Raw genomic sequence first — 17855 nt, forward strand, 5'->3', positions numbered from 1 at the left:
TTTTAATATAATCTTAATCTTTGTTTAGCTGTTAAATTGTAATCTGCCTTGAGTCCAGTGTGCTACTTATTGGGTTCCACTGGTGAGTGCAAAACTAAGGACATAAGAGGTTATAATGAGAGAGGTGTGTGACCCTTATTAATTTGGCTGGGAATTGTAGATTGAAAATCTCATTGTCAATTACTTTTAGCAATGTTGACTTAGAGAATTTCACCTAATACTTTAGTTTCAATTTCCTTGTCAATGAAAATAGGAAAATATAATCTATCTATCTTATGCCACAAGGATGTTATGGGGCTTGCTAAAGTATCAGAGCAAATAAATGATAACAATGGACCCCCAAATCATAAAATTCTAATTTGCATATTGGTTTCACATATTTTGCCAGATTTTTAATAATATACATTAATAAAATAAAACTGAGTTTTAAAAAATTGACTGCAAACATCACAGCAGAATGAGTGTTCTCAGGAATAATGTCTATATAGAGAAGTTGGCAAGTTTCTAATCTTCAAATAGAAAACAGGGGACTTTGCATGGTAAGTATTCACCAGCCAACATGTGGTGATGAACCCACATGCTTGACTATTCTCTTTCAAGGTCATTTCAAAGGCTGAAATTTGATAAGTGACCTTTATTTTGAGGAAAACCATTTTGAGATCACTTTATAATTCTATAAGGAAAGTTTTGTAACTTCATGTGGCATTATCTTTAGATTACCAGGCTACATCTACAGTAAGAAACATTCTTATCTTTTCTAATATTCTTGTCTTAGGTAACACGTCACCTTGCCAAACTGTTTGACAGCATCACAGATCTGCAGTTTGAAGATAATCAGGATGTGTCTGCTTACAGAGCAGTTGGGATGTACAGCAAAGAAAAGGAGTATGTCCCATTCCAAGCCAAGTGTGAATGCATAGGCCATGTAAGATTTGATTATGAGGGGGAGTTAAATTGAATAAGAAAAAAACAACTCATGTCAAATCAGGCTCTGGTTGGTCTTGAGTTGGGAGATTCCTGTTTGCGGATATCCAGTGTGAGAGGGGGCTACTGTCCCAAGCTTCCTGATGTCTGCTCATTTAACTTCAGCACCCAGCAGGGTGTCAGAGATCCTGGGAATTGAACTAGACAGAATGGACTATCACAAAGGGAATGAGTGGACTCTAGAATTAGTAGCAAATACAGTCCAGTGACTTGACCTTCTACAAAATGTGCTCTGTTCCACCACTCCTCAGAGAATGTAGAAAGAGTTAGATCCAAGCAGCACCCTGAAGTAGGGTGGTTTTAAAGAGGTTTTGTGGTTCAATATTCTGATATGAATGTTGTAAATGGCTACTCATAAATAAGGCTGATTGAGTTGTGTGCACAGAGGTAACAGAATATTTTCTACAGTTATAGTTAAATACCTCAAAAACACTCTTAAGAGTTATGCACAGAATGCCTCCTTATAACTTAAGACAGAACTTTTGATATATGCAGATGATTTAGGGAAATTGCATCTTTTTCTGATGAAGCTTGTGTATCTTAGATTAACCCACAGAGTAACCAAGGGAATAACCTGTGTCAGAGAACTGTTTGGGCTGGGACAGGGAGTTCCTTATAAAGTGTTCTTTGCAGAAATGTGATTGCAAGCTTATTTTATAAGTGTTTCCTTTACTCTTCTCTGTTGCCTTTTAATATTGTACCAGAAAAATCCTGCCAAATGAAGGGGAAGCAGATGGTAGAATACTTTGATTAAAATATATTTTTTGATCTCTTGGGCTTTTAGGATATTATTATAATGATTAGAAGAAGTCACCATAAACTATCTTGACAAAAGTGTGCTGCTGTCTGCTCCCTCCCCAGCAGACTGTTCATCTCCTGGCATGGTGCCCAGAGGGGAGAGTCCAACTGATGGATGTAGTTGTCACTAGCAGGAACCCTTGATATTGAAAGTTTTTATGATGCTCTAATTTATTCTATATTAGCAATTTATGTGAGAGAGTTGGGGACATATACTGCATTCACTTAATTGCCTTTGTTTTACAATAAGATGCTTTTTACTTTCTTTTTAAACCTTTTACATTTTTTATAATTGTTTCCTCCCAATTTAGTCTATTTATTTGACACGTATTTACTGAATATCTACTGTGCATTGTATGCCAAGGTAGGTTTTTAGGGACCCAGAAATGAATAAGATATAACCCTTGTCATTGAGGACTCCTTGGCTCATGGAGGAAATGAATGTTCACATGATGAGTAATAATGGGAGGTGACAATTGTTGCCATATAAGGTTAGGCAGAAGGTTTTGAAGTATTAAAAAGGAAAGGATGTAGCAAGCACTCATCAGAGCTTAGTCCTGATCATGCTGAGTTAAGTCAGCATTGCTGGCGTAGTCATCTAAACACCACGAGCTGGTGGTGTTTGGTCTTCCCAAATGGACTGGAATGTTCTTGAGGACAGGTGGCTGTATTGAGGACATGAGCCACAGAGTATATAGGAGCTGCACGCATAATGACTGATTTACTGGCAGTACTTGTGATCTGGTGTCTTTATGAGTCGTGCTTAGTGATTAAAGCAGAGATACAGGACTCTGTTTTTTAGATCAGGGACTATTAACTCAAACATTAACAAAGCCCAGCTAATAAGAGATGTGGGGGCCGTGACCATGATGGTGCTTCCTTTTTTCATACAGAAGAAGATGGATAGCTCATCAGCCTCCCCACTTCTTTTGAGAAGATGTTCTAGGAATGCTGCTTCCATCTTCACAAGAGAAGGGGAAGAAATCAGTTGTAAAATCTTCAGTGTCTCACATGGTCCTGGAATTTATTCAATATAGTCTTTTTTGGCTGTACTCAATCATTTGCAAATAGTTATGAATCCTTTTACTTATTGATATTTGCAAATGAAGACAGATGCATTATTACCAAAGTACATTTGAACAGGGTGGAAAACTGACTAAGATATGTTTGTGGGAACAAAATAAACTTGAAATTTTTTAAAAAAGATTAACTTTCACAAGTCAGCAGTTGTCCTCTTTTTTATGTTCTCTTGCTGTCTTATTTCTGACAAGTGTGAAGATGAGAACCACTAGCGAATATAATTAAGATACTTACTAACAACACTGTCATAAGACTCAGAACTATGAAGATATTAGAGAGTTTTCAGGAGATTTAAATATTATCAGAAGATAATTTTTTAGAAATCAATTTTCCATTATCCCCAAAACTCTTGAATATGACTCAGACCTCAGGTGGTGCTGCATTTGGTTTCTCAAAACACTGTTGGAGCTGGGGAGATTCTTGGTCTAGAACCTCTTAGTCTTTAAACCTGGAAAATGAATAATAGAGAACCCATGCTCTGTTTCAGCTGTGGAAACCTATTAGGCAGCTGGTATGTAAAATGCAATGAGGTGTGTCAGCATGAGAAGACGGGCTCATGTAGGAAAAAGACTCCATTCATCATTTGCTCATCCTCCCCTCTGTAGCTTTCTATAGGACTTTAAAATGAATCCACACAAGGTCTTGCTTGCTGCATGGCCTAGAGCTGGTGGGAAGGTAGAATGGTCCTCCTTCCATAGTTAACCCTATGCTACACATTCCATTTGTTTCTGAAGGTGGAAACTTGGCTTCTGCAGCTTGAACAGACCATGCAAGAGACTGTACGCCAGTCTATCACCGAAGCCATAGTGGCCTACGAGGAAACACCCCGGGAACTGTGGATTTTCGATTTCCCAGCTCAGGTTGCACTGACCAGCTCACAAATATGGTGGACTACAGATGTTGGAATAGCCTTCAGTAGGCTGGAGGAAGGCTATGAAACAGCCCTGAAGGATTTCCACAAAAAACAGGTATTTTTATAGGTTTGATTTTTGACACTTGAAGGGACTTAAAGAGGTAAGTTTCATTCATTCCTTTATCATTTACATTTGGATAAAAATACATTCTTAATTTTCCATCCTTTGGAAGATATGGTATTGGTTTCTATTTGAGATTATGATTGAATTTAAAGAAGTGGCTGATTTCTTCCTAGGGTGCTGTCTCTGAAATTCTAGTGGCTAAAGCTAAGTACTTAATTTTTATTTCATGGACATAAATAACTGAGATAATTAACTAAAACTCAATTTTATTATTCTCTGATAAAAATTACTTGCTGGTTAATCTGCTAATTGCTTTTTTTATTACGACTATTTTATATATAATAATGACATTTTAAAATACTTAAAATAATATCCTGTCTTAACTTTCAGCTGTTGTCAATCACTGCTCAAACTTAAATCTTTCAACAAGCATATTTCTACTTATTTTACTCTAAATTTTTTTCTCTTCATTTAATTTTTTCTCCCTTGCCTTCAACTTGTCATTTTTGTGCTTTTTTGAATATTTGCTTCTTATAATCGTAATGATATTTTATAGATGATATCAATTTTATTTTCAATTTCATGATTTAGTATGTTTATTGGCAAAAATACAAAAGAAAATATGCTCATAAAATTCATGAAAAACATTTTTTTAAAAAGCAAAATATAGATTCACTTTCTAGAAAAAAACATTTGGCATACAAACATTTAAAGTTTTTCTTCTATTAACTAATTCTACCTTTGTGTGAGTGTATAGATGCCTATCTCTACATAAATATGTGTCAATTTGTGCTATTTACATATATATACATATATGTGTATGTGTGTGTGTATATATATATTATATATATACATATATGTGTATGTGTGTGTATATATATATTATATATATATATATATATATATATATATAGTAGATGTATATCTATATTGGCAGATATGCATAGAAAAGTATCATTTTCTTTTACATGCCATATATTTTATTTGGTTAATTAATGTTTTCATTCAATATATTACCAACTTTTTTTTCTCATGATTATACATCAAATTTACACTAAAAATAACCAAATGGTATTCATTTATCTGGAAATTCCAGCATTTGTTTCCTCCCTCTACTTTCTTTGGGTTTCCTCTGATGGTCCAATTCTTAGGCAGGCTCTTGCTTCTATGGTCCTAGGAATGATGTTTGTGCTCTCAAGGCTCTTAAATTGTTTTAACAATTTAATGTTCATAGATGAAAATCATTTATTTCCATCTCGAGTATCCCCTCTTTTTTTAACCATTATTTGCCATTATTTCATGTTATTTTTTGAACCCTATAAATTGTGGTGGTTGGGAATGACATTATTTTAAATTTTACTTAAATTTACCAATGTTTTTAGCAATGACTTAATTAATTTTTATCCCATTTCCTATTTCTGGATTTAATTCGTCTCCATAGTAGACCGTTTAGCAGTTCACACAGTGAGTGGTTGATTATCATTGGAAACCTTCTGGTTCCTTGTCTCTTTTTATTTTGAATTTTGATATTTTTGCTAGGTATAGAATTCTAAATCAAGAGTTATTTTCTTTTCAAACTTTAAAAATATTTTCCATTATCTTGTGGTTTTTATTTTTATAAAATCTTCAGTTAAATTTGCTTTTCCTTTGTAATTAGTCTATTGGTTGTGGCTGCTTGTAAGATTTCTTTTTGTGGTTCTGATATTTTATTATACTATACATTATTGTAGGTTTTTTTTCATTCAAATTTAGTATGCTAAAGACTCAGTGAACCTGAATCTTCATTTATATGTCTGTCTTCAACTTCAGAAAGGTTTTCTTCCAGTTCTGATTTGAATAATTCTTTCTCTCCATTTGCTCTATTTTCTTCCTCTAGAGTTTTATTGTATGTTGAAACTTCTCATTCTGCCCCCTCCATCTCTTAAACTGTACTTTAAATTTCCCAACTCTTTCTCTTTTTGTGCTATAATCCAAGTGATTTTTAAAATCTACTCCTGACTTTACTAAAAATTTTTTTTTATAAATCTGCTTCTGAGTTTACTAACCTCTTTCATAGCATATGTAGCATATGATTAAGAAAAAAAAAACTCAGGTTATATAGGTTCAGATCTCAGCTTCTACCACTTACTTACCAGCTGTATAACTTGGCTTTGGACAAGCTATCTATCTGCTCTATGTTTCATCATCTGTAAAGCAAGGATAGTGACAGTACCAGGATTATATATTATATGTAACAAGTTAGATGAAACTGGTTAATATATGTAAAATGCTATTTTAAAGTACTTGACAAAATTTAAGTATGATGTGTTAGCCATATATTATAATATTATTATATTATGAAGTTGTTGGCAACAACAATGACAGTTGTGTCTAATATGATACATAATATGATACATTTTCCCAATAATTGGCCATAAAATTTCCAAATATATGGAAAAATTGAAACAATAACAATTATGTGCATGCCTACCACCTAGATTCTATAATTAATATTTTGTTTCATTTTTCATATATTTGTTTAGCTCTCCACCCATTCATCTATATATAGATATAGATATCATTCATTTCAAAAGAAATAACAGAAATCTGTAATCTTTGCCCCTAAACACTTTAAGTTTTTTTACTTTAAAGATTTCACGTATTTTATTTGGCAAATAAAAATTATATTTATTTGGGCAGACGTTGAGCTCAGTGGCAGAGCACTTGCCTAGCATGTGTGAGGCACTGGGTTCGATTCTAAGCACCACATATCAATAAATAAAATAAAGGTTCATTGACAACTAAAATTTTTTTTAAAAAAATTATATTATTTTGTACAACTTGATGTTTTGATATACATTATGAAATGATTAAATCAAAGTATTTAGCATATGTATTACTTCGTATAATTTTTGTGGTGAAAGCATTAAAGTCTTAACAATTTTCAAATATATAATGTTTCATTATTAACTGTAGTAGCCAATAATATACAATAGATCTCTTGAACTCACTCCTTCTATCCAACTGGAGTTTTGTGTCATTTGACTAACACTTTTCCAATCCCACCCCACCCCCCTAACCCCCACCTCTGGTAACCACCATTTCATTTTGTTTAAATACCAGTTTCACTTTGTCATGCTCCATTTGTAAGTAAGCTCATGTAGTGTTTCTCTTTTTGTGCCTTGTTTATTTCACTTAACATACTGTCCTTTAGGTTTCTCACTGTTACTGCAGATCCAAGATTTCCTTCTTTTTAAAAACTGAATAGTATTCCATTGCATGTATTTACCACTTTAAAAAAAAAATTTCACTCATCTATTGATGGAATGGAAGTTGATTAAATGTCTTGACTATTATGTATAGTGTTGCCATGAACTTAGGACTGCATATATACAGTCTTAAGTTTGACATACTGACTTCAGTTCTTTTGAATGTATCCCCAGGAATGAGTTTTCTGGATGCTACGGTAGTTCCATTTTTAGTTTTCTGAATAATTGCCATACTGTTTTCAATAATGGTAGTATAAAGATACAGTCTCACCAGTGGTGTACAAGGATTTCCTTATAGATGCTTCACCTTACTTATTTCACTAGTTTAATTTCAGTAATTGCATCTCAACCTCCCAAAGTTCTTTTGGGTTTTTAAAAATCAGTTTTATGAATACCAGTTTTTCTGCTGTGGTTTTCAGTCTTTCATTAGTTATTTCAGAGATATCCGATACTTTTATTTAGATTGTTCTACCAATACTAGTTCTCTTGAGACTGGTTTTTGATACTGGGAATTGAACCCAGGAGCACTAAAGCACATGCTAGCCCTTTATCTTTTTAATTTCAAGATAGAGTTTTGCTATGTTGCCTAGGCTGCTCTCAAACGTGATCGTCCTGCCTCAGCCTCCTGAGTCACTGGGATTGTAGACATGCATTATCACTTTGGGCTCTGTGATTATTTATTAAAAGATTATCAAAGTTTGCTTTTCCTGTAAAAAGTCTCTACTGAGTTGCACCAATGTCCTCTTGTGTGTTTTTCCCCTCTTTTATTCAAGATCTCTTATAGGTTCTGGATTAATTTTGTGGTTACTCCGTTTAGGACTTCCTGATCCCATTTGCAGGGTCCTTTTGGAACACCTCAGCTTCACATGACATAGACTTGAGATTTTGAGTGTTGTAAAGGATTTTGTTGCTTTTCAAAGCACCAACATATTTCAAGCTTTCATGTTGCCTCTTTGCTTCCCCTTTGGTAACGATGGGCAGCTGCTCCTGCTGCTCTTCCTCCTCAGGCAATCCACATTCCAGGAGCTTTAACTTATTCAACTAATTCAAGAAATTTAGTTTTCTTCTCTCAATATTTTTTTTGCTTTCCATTTTGTTCAATATTTATATAACACTGTGTGTGTGTGTGTGTGTGTGTGTGTGTGTGAAATGAGAAGTAGAGAAAAGGAAGAAAAAGAGAAAAAGAAAGCATTTATCAATTTAACTGTGAAACACTCCAAACACAAATTGGAATGTTTGACAGACAAATCAAACAGGTGCCTTCGATATAGTATTTCACTTCTGCAACAATACTAATGTATAATCTAGAGAAACTAACACTTGCATACTTTCAAAGTTGTGGTTTGGGTCTAAGTTGAAATCCTTTTAGTGTTCTCCCTTTAAAAATGATGGAACCATCTGCTAGAGTGTTTTTAATCAAAATCACTCTTGGTAATATTGTGAACAGTTTTTAAAATGAACTTTAGTTCTTTTAAATGACGTAATTTAAAAACTAGAGATTTTAAAAACTAGAGATCAGATTTGGCTATAATTGGTGATCTACCTAAACAAGTATTTTTTTACTTTTTCTTACAAAGTATAGTGAAATAAATCTAAGATAATTATTTTAAATTCTATTTCCCTGAGGTCTTTTATGACTGCATGTATGATGATATTGGGATTAAATGCAAAAATTCTGCATTTTGGAGTGTATATACCTTCTTTGTCTTTGAAAATTCTCAGATTTGAATTTTCCTTGGGGAGAAAAATGTGTTTTAAAGGCTTTTGACCTGGTAAGAAAGTATTTCTTCTCCTTCATTATTGAAATATGTGAGAAATTGAGAGTACAATTACATTTTGCACTTTAAAAAAATTATCAACTGTAGTATGCTGAGAAATTACCCAGAGACCTTTGATGAGATTCATAAACAACAACATAAAACTTTTCTCATTAATTGTCCATCTTCCCCCTACACACAAAGATTCAAAATTACTGTGTTTAGGAAAGAAACCATATTTTGTTGCTTAAAGTCAATTTTGGCCTCACTCTCAGATGCTGAGAAATTGTTTAAAACCCAGATTGTATACAAAATTTATAATTATCTTTATTTTGTCCTAATCCTTATTAACTGACTTGGAGAACCTGTCAATCCTGAAGCTACCCACTACATATTGGACACAAGTTTTTTATTTTGTTTTTGTCTTTTTGCCTTCATATAAAAGTGGGATCTGATAGTTTCATGCTTTATAATCTACAGGGACCCACAATAAGTTGAGGAAAGCATATGTGTTTTACTTCTTTTCTCATCCAAAATTAAGTTGATATCATTAGGTTTCCTATTGCAGATAGAAAATGGTTTTTTTTAATTGTACTGAATTTGTAAAAACTTTTTTCTTATCATTATTTCCTAAACAATATAGTATAACTATTTATATAGCATTTATGTTGTATTAGATACTATAAGTAATCTATATGTTAAAGTACAGGGAGAAGGTACATGGGTTATACCCAGAGACTATGCCTTTTTTTTTTTTTTTAATAAGGGACGTGTACATCTATAGATTTTTGTATCTGGTGATGGTGGGGAGGCAATCCTGAAACCAAGTCACCAAGAGATGACTGCACATGGAATCGCAAGATATGAAAAATATATTCATGTTGTTCCTAAAAGTACTGGACCAGATAATGTAAAAGATACCAGGAATTTAACCAACAGATGAAATTGAACTGATGGGTAACTTAGAGGGAACAAAATCAGTGCAGTCATTCAAAAAATGAGGAAGTTCTAGTCAAATAGGGAATGACACATCCATTTTAACCCAGTGAAATTTCAGAAAAATCAAAAACTGAGGTTCAACAAATATAAAAAACACAGTCTATGGTCAGTGATAGGATTGAATGTAGAAGAGGTGGGCAGTTAGAACCTCTTCCACTCCCCCCACACCCCAACTAATACTAATAAAGGTGTTTTTCCCCGGTAAAAATCCTGTGAAATCATTTGTAAAGTGAGCCATGTATAGAGGACTTTCGTCATGATTATGCCTTGACTATAGAGCAGGGGTTAGCCAACTTCTCCCATGAAAAAGCAGATGGTAAATGGTTTGCTTTCCAACTTAACATCTCTGTTGTGCTGGTGAGAAAGAAGCTATAGGTAAATTTGTAAGCAAATGGGTATAGCTGGGTTCCAACAAAAATTTATTTATAAAACCAGATGGTGGGCCAGGTTTGGCTCATGGCTTACAGTTTACCTCCTTTTTCTAGAGAAAAAAATGTAGAGTAGATCCTGTAGTAACTCAAGATCCACACCATGACAGATGGAGGTAAGAGAAAAAGAGGATTTGTTACTCGTGTGCCATATGATTCCAATCTGATTCATTAACACAAGAGTTGGTTCTTTGAACAGACCAATAATATCAGTTTTTTCAATTCAGAGGGAAAATAAAACATGCATTGGGTAGGGAATGGAAACATCCCTTTGAGTAGAGATTATAAAGTGGCAAGGTAACTTTGTAGTATCATTTTGCTAATAAATAAGTTAAAGATCTAAATAAATGGAGTATGGTGGTATACTCCTACGGTGCCCGCTACTTGGGATGCTAAAGATTGCAAGTTTGAGACCGGACTGGACAACCTAGTGAGACTCTGCCTCAAAATATGATATAAAAAATGGCAAGGAAAGGACAGTGTAGCTCAGTACCCCTGAGTTACAAGGAGTACCCCAGGTTTATTATTTTTTTTTTAAATCTAAATGGGTGAGTTTCTCTGAACACTTTTTTGCCGAGTTAATTCAAATGTGGTAGAAGATCCAAGTAGACACCCACAGAAATACTTAAAATTGTGTTTTAGTCAGTGTGTTGTCACTGTAACCAAATTACCCGACAAGAACAGCTTAGAGCAGGGCTCGGCTTCAGAGATCTCAGTCCATAGATGACCAACTCCATTGCTCCAGGGCCAAAGTGTAGCAATATGTTGTGCAGAAGGTCCCAGTGGAGGAAAATTACTAGGCTCATGGTAGGGGAAGAAACCACAGGAAAGATATAACTCTTCCAGGGTACTCCCTCAGTAACCCTCTCCTCCAACCATGCCCCACTCAGAATTTTTCTTTTGTAGTACACCTCACACAGTACAGTTTCCACCCAGTCAGTCCATTCAAACTAGGATAGACTGATTAGATCACATCTTTCATAATCCAATCACTTTAGCTCTAACTATTCTACATTAACACAGGAGAGTTTGGGGAACAACTCTTATCCACTCCATAACAAATTGTAATCAAGGTATTATAATCAAATATGTGCACTCTACTATCCCCCACCTACTCCTGCAATAGAGCCCTGTTTTGGTGGGTTTTATTAGACATTTAAAAGAACAGATGAATATCATGTTAAATCAACTGTTTAGGAGCATAAATGAAGATGGAAAGATTTTCTATTCCTTTTATAAAGTTCAAATAAACTTGATACAAAAACCAGACAAAGATACAATTCAAAACCCACACAATAATATAATACAAAAGAAAATTCTTTTGGTTTATCTTGTAAATTGGCATATCAACTTTGTTGTCTGGATTTTTCACTTAGAGCGCTGTTGGTAGACAGTACTCATCTCATAGATCTCATGTTTCTGTATAGCTTATGATTAAAAGTACTGACTGCCTTTTGTTCTGGACTATATATTTCAGGATGTTCTGGACTGTATTTTCAGGTGAACATTCTGAAATATACAGTCCAGAAGATCAAGATCGAGTCATTCCAGAAACAAAAGGCAGGTTGTCTTATTCTCTAGTATAATAAAAATATCTCTTTCTGGAGCAAAGGTCAGGCAAGCTTATTATCTTTTATAAAAGACTTGGGCTTCCTAAACTCAGAATTTTTCTTTTGTAGTACAATTCACATAGCATGTAATGACTCTGAGTAGCCTTTGAAAGTTTGAACTTAGAGAACTAGTACAAATACAGATGCTCCAAGGTGACTTGGGATATTGCTGTGAGTAATAAACTGTCTCTTATCTCTGACCCAAGAGTCTCTCTATCTTCTGCCAATACTCATGAAACAGCAGTAAACTAGCAGATTAGTTTTCATGGTGACTCTTAAACCCTTCATACTTCTTTACAAACATACTTTTGAGATTCATCTACCTTGTTGATGCATTTGCTATGCATCCTTTTTTAACTGTTCAGTAGTATTTCAATGTATCAATATACTTCCTTTTTTATCCATTTTATTATTTGACTTCTTGATTTCCAGTGTGAGGTATAAGGCTGCTTTAAACATTCTTGAAAATAGTCTTTTTGTGGGCATTATGTTTTCATTTCATCTGGGTAAATACCTAAAAGTGAAATTGCTTGGTAATAGAGAAGGTTTGTATTTAACCATCTAAGACACAACCAGTTTTCCATTATTAAATCCCATCAACAGTGTAACAGAATTCTATAAACTTTATACTTGGCTGTGTTAGGGGTTATTTTTTATAATTGCAGTATTCCCAGTGGCTATAAAATAATATCTCAGTGCATTTTCATCTGCAATTCTCTAATAGCTAAGGCTATTGGATTATTTCTCATGTATTAATCTTTTGTCATGAAGATCTTTTGCTCCATTTTTTAAAAATTGGGTATTTTGCCTCTTGTTGATTTGAGAATTTATTTTAGATATGAATCTTTTGTCAGAAAATAAGTAGACTTCTCATTTTCTTAATGGTGTTTGAGCAGAAAGTTATAATTTGATGTACCAAAATTTTCATTGATGTGTATGAGAGTCATGCCTATCTAAAAGCCATGAAGATATCCTATTTCTCACAAGTTGCTTTATTGTTCTAGATTTTTCATTTAGAACTGTGATTCATACATTTTTTTTTCCATTGACTTGGCATCTTGGTCAAAAGTCAATTGACTGTACATAAGTGGATATATTTCTAGACTCTCTTGTTCCATTGATTTATTTTTTTGTATATGTCAAATCCATAGTCTTAATTATAACATTGTAATAAATCTTGAAATCATGTTATATCCTCCAACTTGGTTCCCCCACACCAACAATTGTTTGGAATATTCTTAAGTTGTTTTCAGTATAAATTTTACTATCATGACATTTATTTTTAAAAGTCTATTTTTGGAGGCCTTATTAAATTTTTTTTTTCAATGCTAGGGATCCAACCCAGGGTCTCACAAGCAAGTGCTCTAGCACTGAACTGTATCCTCGTCACAGTCTAACTAAATTTTGACTGGGGGGATAGGAGGGGAATCAAGGGGGCATGGGATTAGAAATGATGGTGGAATGTGATGGACATTATTATGCAAAGTACATGTATGAAGACACAAATTGGTGTGAATATACTTTGTAGACAACTAGAGACATGAAAAATTGTGCCCTATATGTATAATAAGAATTATAATGCATTCCACTGTCAAATATAAATAAAAAATTAATTTAAAAATTTTGACTGGGATGGCATTGGATCTAAATATAAATCTTGGGGGAATGAGCATCTCCGTAGTAATGGTTTATTGTTCTAATAGGACATTTCTAATTTCTCTCAGCAATGTTTTCTATGGTTTTCAATGGAGAATTTTTGTACTTTTCTCAGTATATATAAATATGTGATGTTTGATTCTGTTTTATATACTAATTAAGTTTTAAATTTATTTTCCAGTGTTTGTGGCTGGTAATAGAAATATAATGCCTTTTAAATATTTACAAAGTCTTGAGACTTTGCCAAGTTTGCTTTCTTCATTTAGTAGTTTTGTGTGTGTGTATGCGCACGAGTGCATGCCCGCGTAAATTCCATAGGACTTACTACATACATAAACACATAATTTGTAAGCAATGAAATTTTTACTTTTTCATTGTTTTATTTGCTCTTTGTTTCCTTTTCTTAAATTTTTGAGTCAGGACTCAGTACAATGTCGAACAGTTGTAGTAAAAGTACCTTACATCATATCAGTACATCATATCAACTGAATGTTTCGCCATTATGCCTGATATAAATATATGTCTTTACAGACATCTTTTATCGAATAAAGGAAAATTACTCCTATTAGTAGAGAGAGTTTTTATCTTGAAGACACCTTGAGCCTTTTCAAATCTGTTGAGATGGCCATGTGGTTTGTGTTAACTGTGAAGTTTTGAAAGTTAAGTCAACTTTGCACTCCTAAATAATGAATTCAATGTGACCATGACATATTATCTTTTATATCCATATCTATATGTCTGTCTTGGACTTTGTTTGCTAACAGACTGTTAATGATTTTTGCCTTCATTATCAGTCATTGGTCTGTAATTCCTTCCCCTGTGATACCTTCTTGGTTTGGGATCAGGGTATTCTCAGAGGGAACTGCTGAGGGTTGCATTTTCTTCTGTTTTGTGACAGTTCATGGCAAACCTTTCTGATATCTGGGCCTGGCATTTTTGGAATATTTTTTGTTATAAATTTATTTCTTCTATACATATACAGCTGTTTAGCTTTGGGGGCTGCTATTTTTCTTGTGTCAGTTTTGGAAATTTTTACTTTTCAAAGCCCTGGCTGAATCATCCGGTGCCCATTGTCTGTGGCTGCTTTCACACTATAATGGCAAAATAGAGGAGTCGTGACAGAGACCACATGGCCCAGAGAATCAGAAATGGTTACTGTCTGCCCTTCACAGAAAGTATTTGTCTAACCCTGATCTGTTCTCCAATTTATTTTCACAGTTTGTTGTATTGTCTCAATATTGTCCATAGAATATCTAAGTTCTGGCCTGATGTCCCACTTTCATTCCTGGTATTGATAATTTATGTTTTCTATTTTTTCCCATTAGACTTTTTAGGTGTTTATCAACTTTGTTGTCAAGAAACTAACATTTGACTTTGTTGACTTTCTATTGTTTGTTTAATAATTCACTCATTTGCATTTTTATTTTGGTTACTTTTTGTTTTTGTTCTATGAGTTTAATTTGTTCCTCTTTTTCAAATTTCTTCAGGTGGGAGCTTAGGTTATTGCCTTTACACCTTTTTTCTTTTCAAATATAAGCATTTGAAAGAACCTTTATAACTTGATGAAAAATACCTACCAGAAACCTGCAGAGAAAATCATACTTAATGGTGAAACTTTAAAATCATTTCCATTAGTGTCAAACATGAGGTAATTATGTTCACTTGTCTCCTACACTCTTTGCTCAATATTGTGCTAGTGGTTTCGGCAATACACTTAGAAAAGTAGGAAGTGAACCTTGGAAAGGAAGGCAACAAATTGAGACTGCCTAACACATGCCCTGATGATTTCAGAAGGCAGGACTTGGTCCTTTAACAATATTCTTTGCTTTGGCTGGTGGAAAGGAAAATCATTGTTTCAGATACTGCTTAAGGTGACCCATTGCTGGGTTTCAGGACCCTTATTGCTATTGTTATGAAACAAGAACTTGAGTGTTAGGTCCAGTGGGAAAGGGGTCAAGAGTTCTGATAGCTGGCTCCTAAAGTGCTATCACAGTTATATTGTAAGTTGTATTTTGATTTGTTGAGCTCCAGATCTTAACATTCTTACAGAATAGCCTTTTCCAGTTTTTTTTTTTTCCCCCATGTCCTAATTGTCCCCAGATTAGGGCATCTGCCATGGTTGAGGCTGGTAAAACTTCAGTGCTTCTATTGCAAAAAAGATCTTCTTGCCCTTTTGCCCTATTTAAACCTATAGTCCTTGGGGACACAGCTCCTTAAGTTCACACATGTGGCCTCTGTATACCAGACTGCCACAGGACCTAGGTCAGGACAGAATCAATGATCAGCAACCACAAGTTATGACCATGAGTTCCTGACACCATTCTTCATGGAGAAGCTACCATCAGCCCACTAGGCCAGCTAGTCCTTTTTGGGGAGACTACAGTCATCTAGAAATGCATGCCATCAGAACTGAGTGGTGCCTAGGATTCACATCATTTTCTTCAGCACTTTTATGTTTACTGAAAAAGAAAATTCATAGGTGAGGAATACCAAGTTACTTCCCTCCACCCACTACCACCATTGGAATCTTACTCTTGCCTGCCAAAGAACCCTGTGATACTATCCGTATGGGAGGGTTAAGTATTTGAAAATATACAAAGTTTAGGAGGTTGTACTAAATTCTGGCTATGTGATCTTGAGAAATTCTCTCATATTCCCATATATAAAATTGGAATATTGTACTTCATATGAGAGTTGTGATACTTGAATTAGAATATGTATGTGCAATACACATGTGCACACATAATGCCTCCAGAAGCACTTAATAAATGTTAGCTCTCATCTGCTGATCTCATCAGAGTAGAATTAGATCAGTGGCATTTGAGCTTCTGTCCCTTGCTTTGCGCTGACCTCTATGAGGAGGACCCACATTGTCCAGAGCCTCTTCTCTACCAGTGTTCTGGTTTCTCTCAGGATTGTCCTGACTTCCTTTTCTATTTCTGTCTTCAGTTTCTCACTCTGGCTTATTCCTGTTATTACATATGCCTAGATCTCTCCCATTACATAAAAACAAAGATGGTTCCTTAATACCACATCACCTTCCATATCCTGCCCTAGCTCTGTAACCTGTATCTTCACTAAAGTTTTGTTGAGCTAGTGTCACTACAGTTTTCCCTTGTTGTCCTTGGGGGGATTCATTCCAAGACTGCTATAAATATGCAAACCCATGATGCTCAAGTCATTTATATGAAATGGTGTAGTGTTTGCCCATATCCTATGCATATCCTCCTGATTATATTATATCACTACTTCATTACAGTAAGGAGAAGTAAAAGTTCTATGCATGTTTGGTATGGATTAAGGGTTTTTTCCCAAATATTTTCTATTCATGGATCTGTGGATCTGTGGAGGTGGAATCCAGGGTGCAGCGGACCAACCAACTGTGCTTGTTCTTTCCCTTTGCTCCTAGACTCTCCACAGCCCATTTCTACCAGTAGATTCCATCTATTTCTGATTTCTTAATGTTAGAAAACACTCCCTCCTCCTTCAAATAATTTCCTCACTTATGTTCAAGATTATTTGAATTCCAATTTTTACTTAGAACATTTGGACTATTCTTCAATTTTCCTGGCTCCTCCTCTGGCCCCTGAAATGTTTCTGTTTCTTATGACTCTGTCTTGGGTCCTTTTTTCTTTTCACCACATTACCCATCCCTGGCTAATCTCACCCACTGCTAGGGATGCTCTATTTTCTTTGTCAATTTGCTGGTGACTTTGAGTTCCAGCTCAGCTGTCTCTCCTGAAGCACAGTCAAAAGCATATTGGATTTGTCATTGGAATTCTCACAGGGTTCTCACAACACACAACATCAAAATAGCTGAACTCTTCTTAAGTCTGCTCTCCAGTGTTCCAAGTTTCAGAAAATGACATGAATATTCTTCTCCAGTTGCGACACTAGGAGCTGGTTTGACTCTTCTTTCACCTACTGTCCAAGTCAACCACAGCTGTCTTCAGTTGCCCCAGAGATGTCCGATTCCCTTGTTTTCTCAAACTGCTGCATTGATATCCTATTCCAAGCAGCCCTCCTCTGACCTGGGGGGCTGTAGCATCCTCCGCTGGGCTTTCTCCCTCTAGTCTTGTTTCCTTCCGATTCATTTCCCTTCCAGAGAAATCTTTTAAAATGCAATCTAATCATCACCCTCCTTCAGACTCCTTCAACACCATCATCAACCTGTGTGAGGTGACCTGTTCTGGCCCTTGCTTTCCCCTCCAGCATCCTCATGCACCTGTTCTCTCTGCTCTTCCTCCGGCCATGCTGTACCTACAGCTCCCTCCCAGGGCCACCTGCTCTGTTCTGAACCTTCCCACAGGCTGCTTCT

The 17855-nt window shown here is 35.0% G+C and overlaps 1 protein-coding gene across 2 annotated transcripts in view; it reads left to right on the plus strand.

Moving 5' to 3' along the window:
* Dnah11 (dynein axonemal heavy chain 11) overlaps positions 1-17855 on the plus strand; it is a 305466-nt gene that overhangs the window by 91176 nt on the left and 196435 nt on the right. For both annotated transcript variants that reach the window (XM_026408127.2, XM_026408145.2), the window contains exons 29-30: positions 776-925; positions 3597-3830. In XM_026408127.2, the coding sequence (XP_026263912.2) occupies positions 776-925; positions 3597-3830 (384 nt within the window). The remainder of the gene's footprint in view (positions 1-775; positions 926-3596; positions 3831-17855) is intronic.

The sequence above is a fragment of the Urocitellus parryii genome, chromosome 3, assembly GCF_045843805.1.
Source record: "Urocitellus parryii isolate mUroPar1 chromosome 3, mUroPar1.hap1, whole genome shotgun sequence".
Lineage (NCBI taxonomy): Eukaryota > Metazoa > Chordata > Mammalia > Rodentia > Sciuridae > Urocitellus > Urocitellus parryii.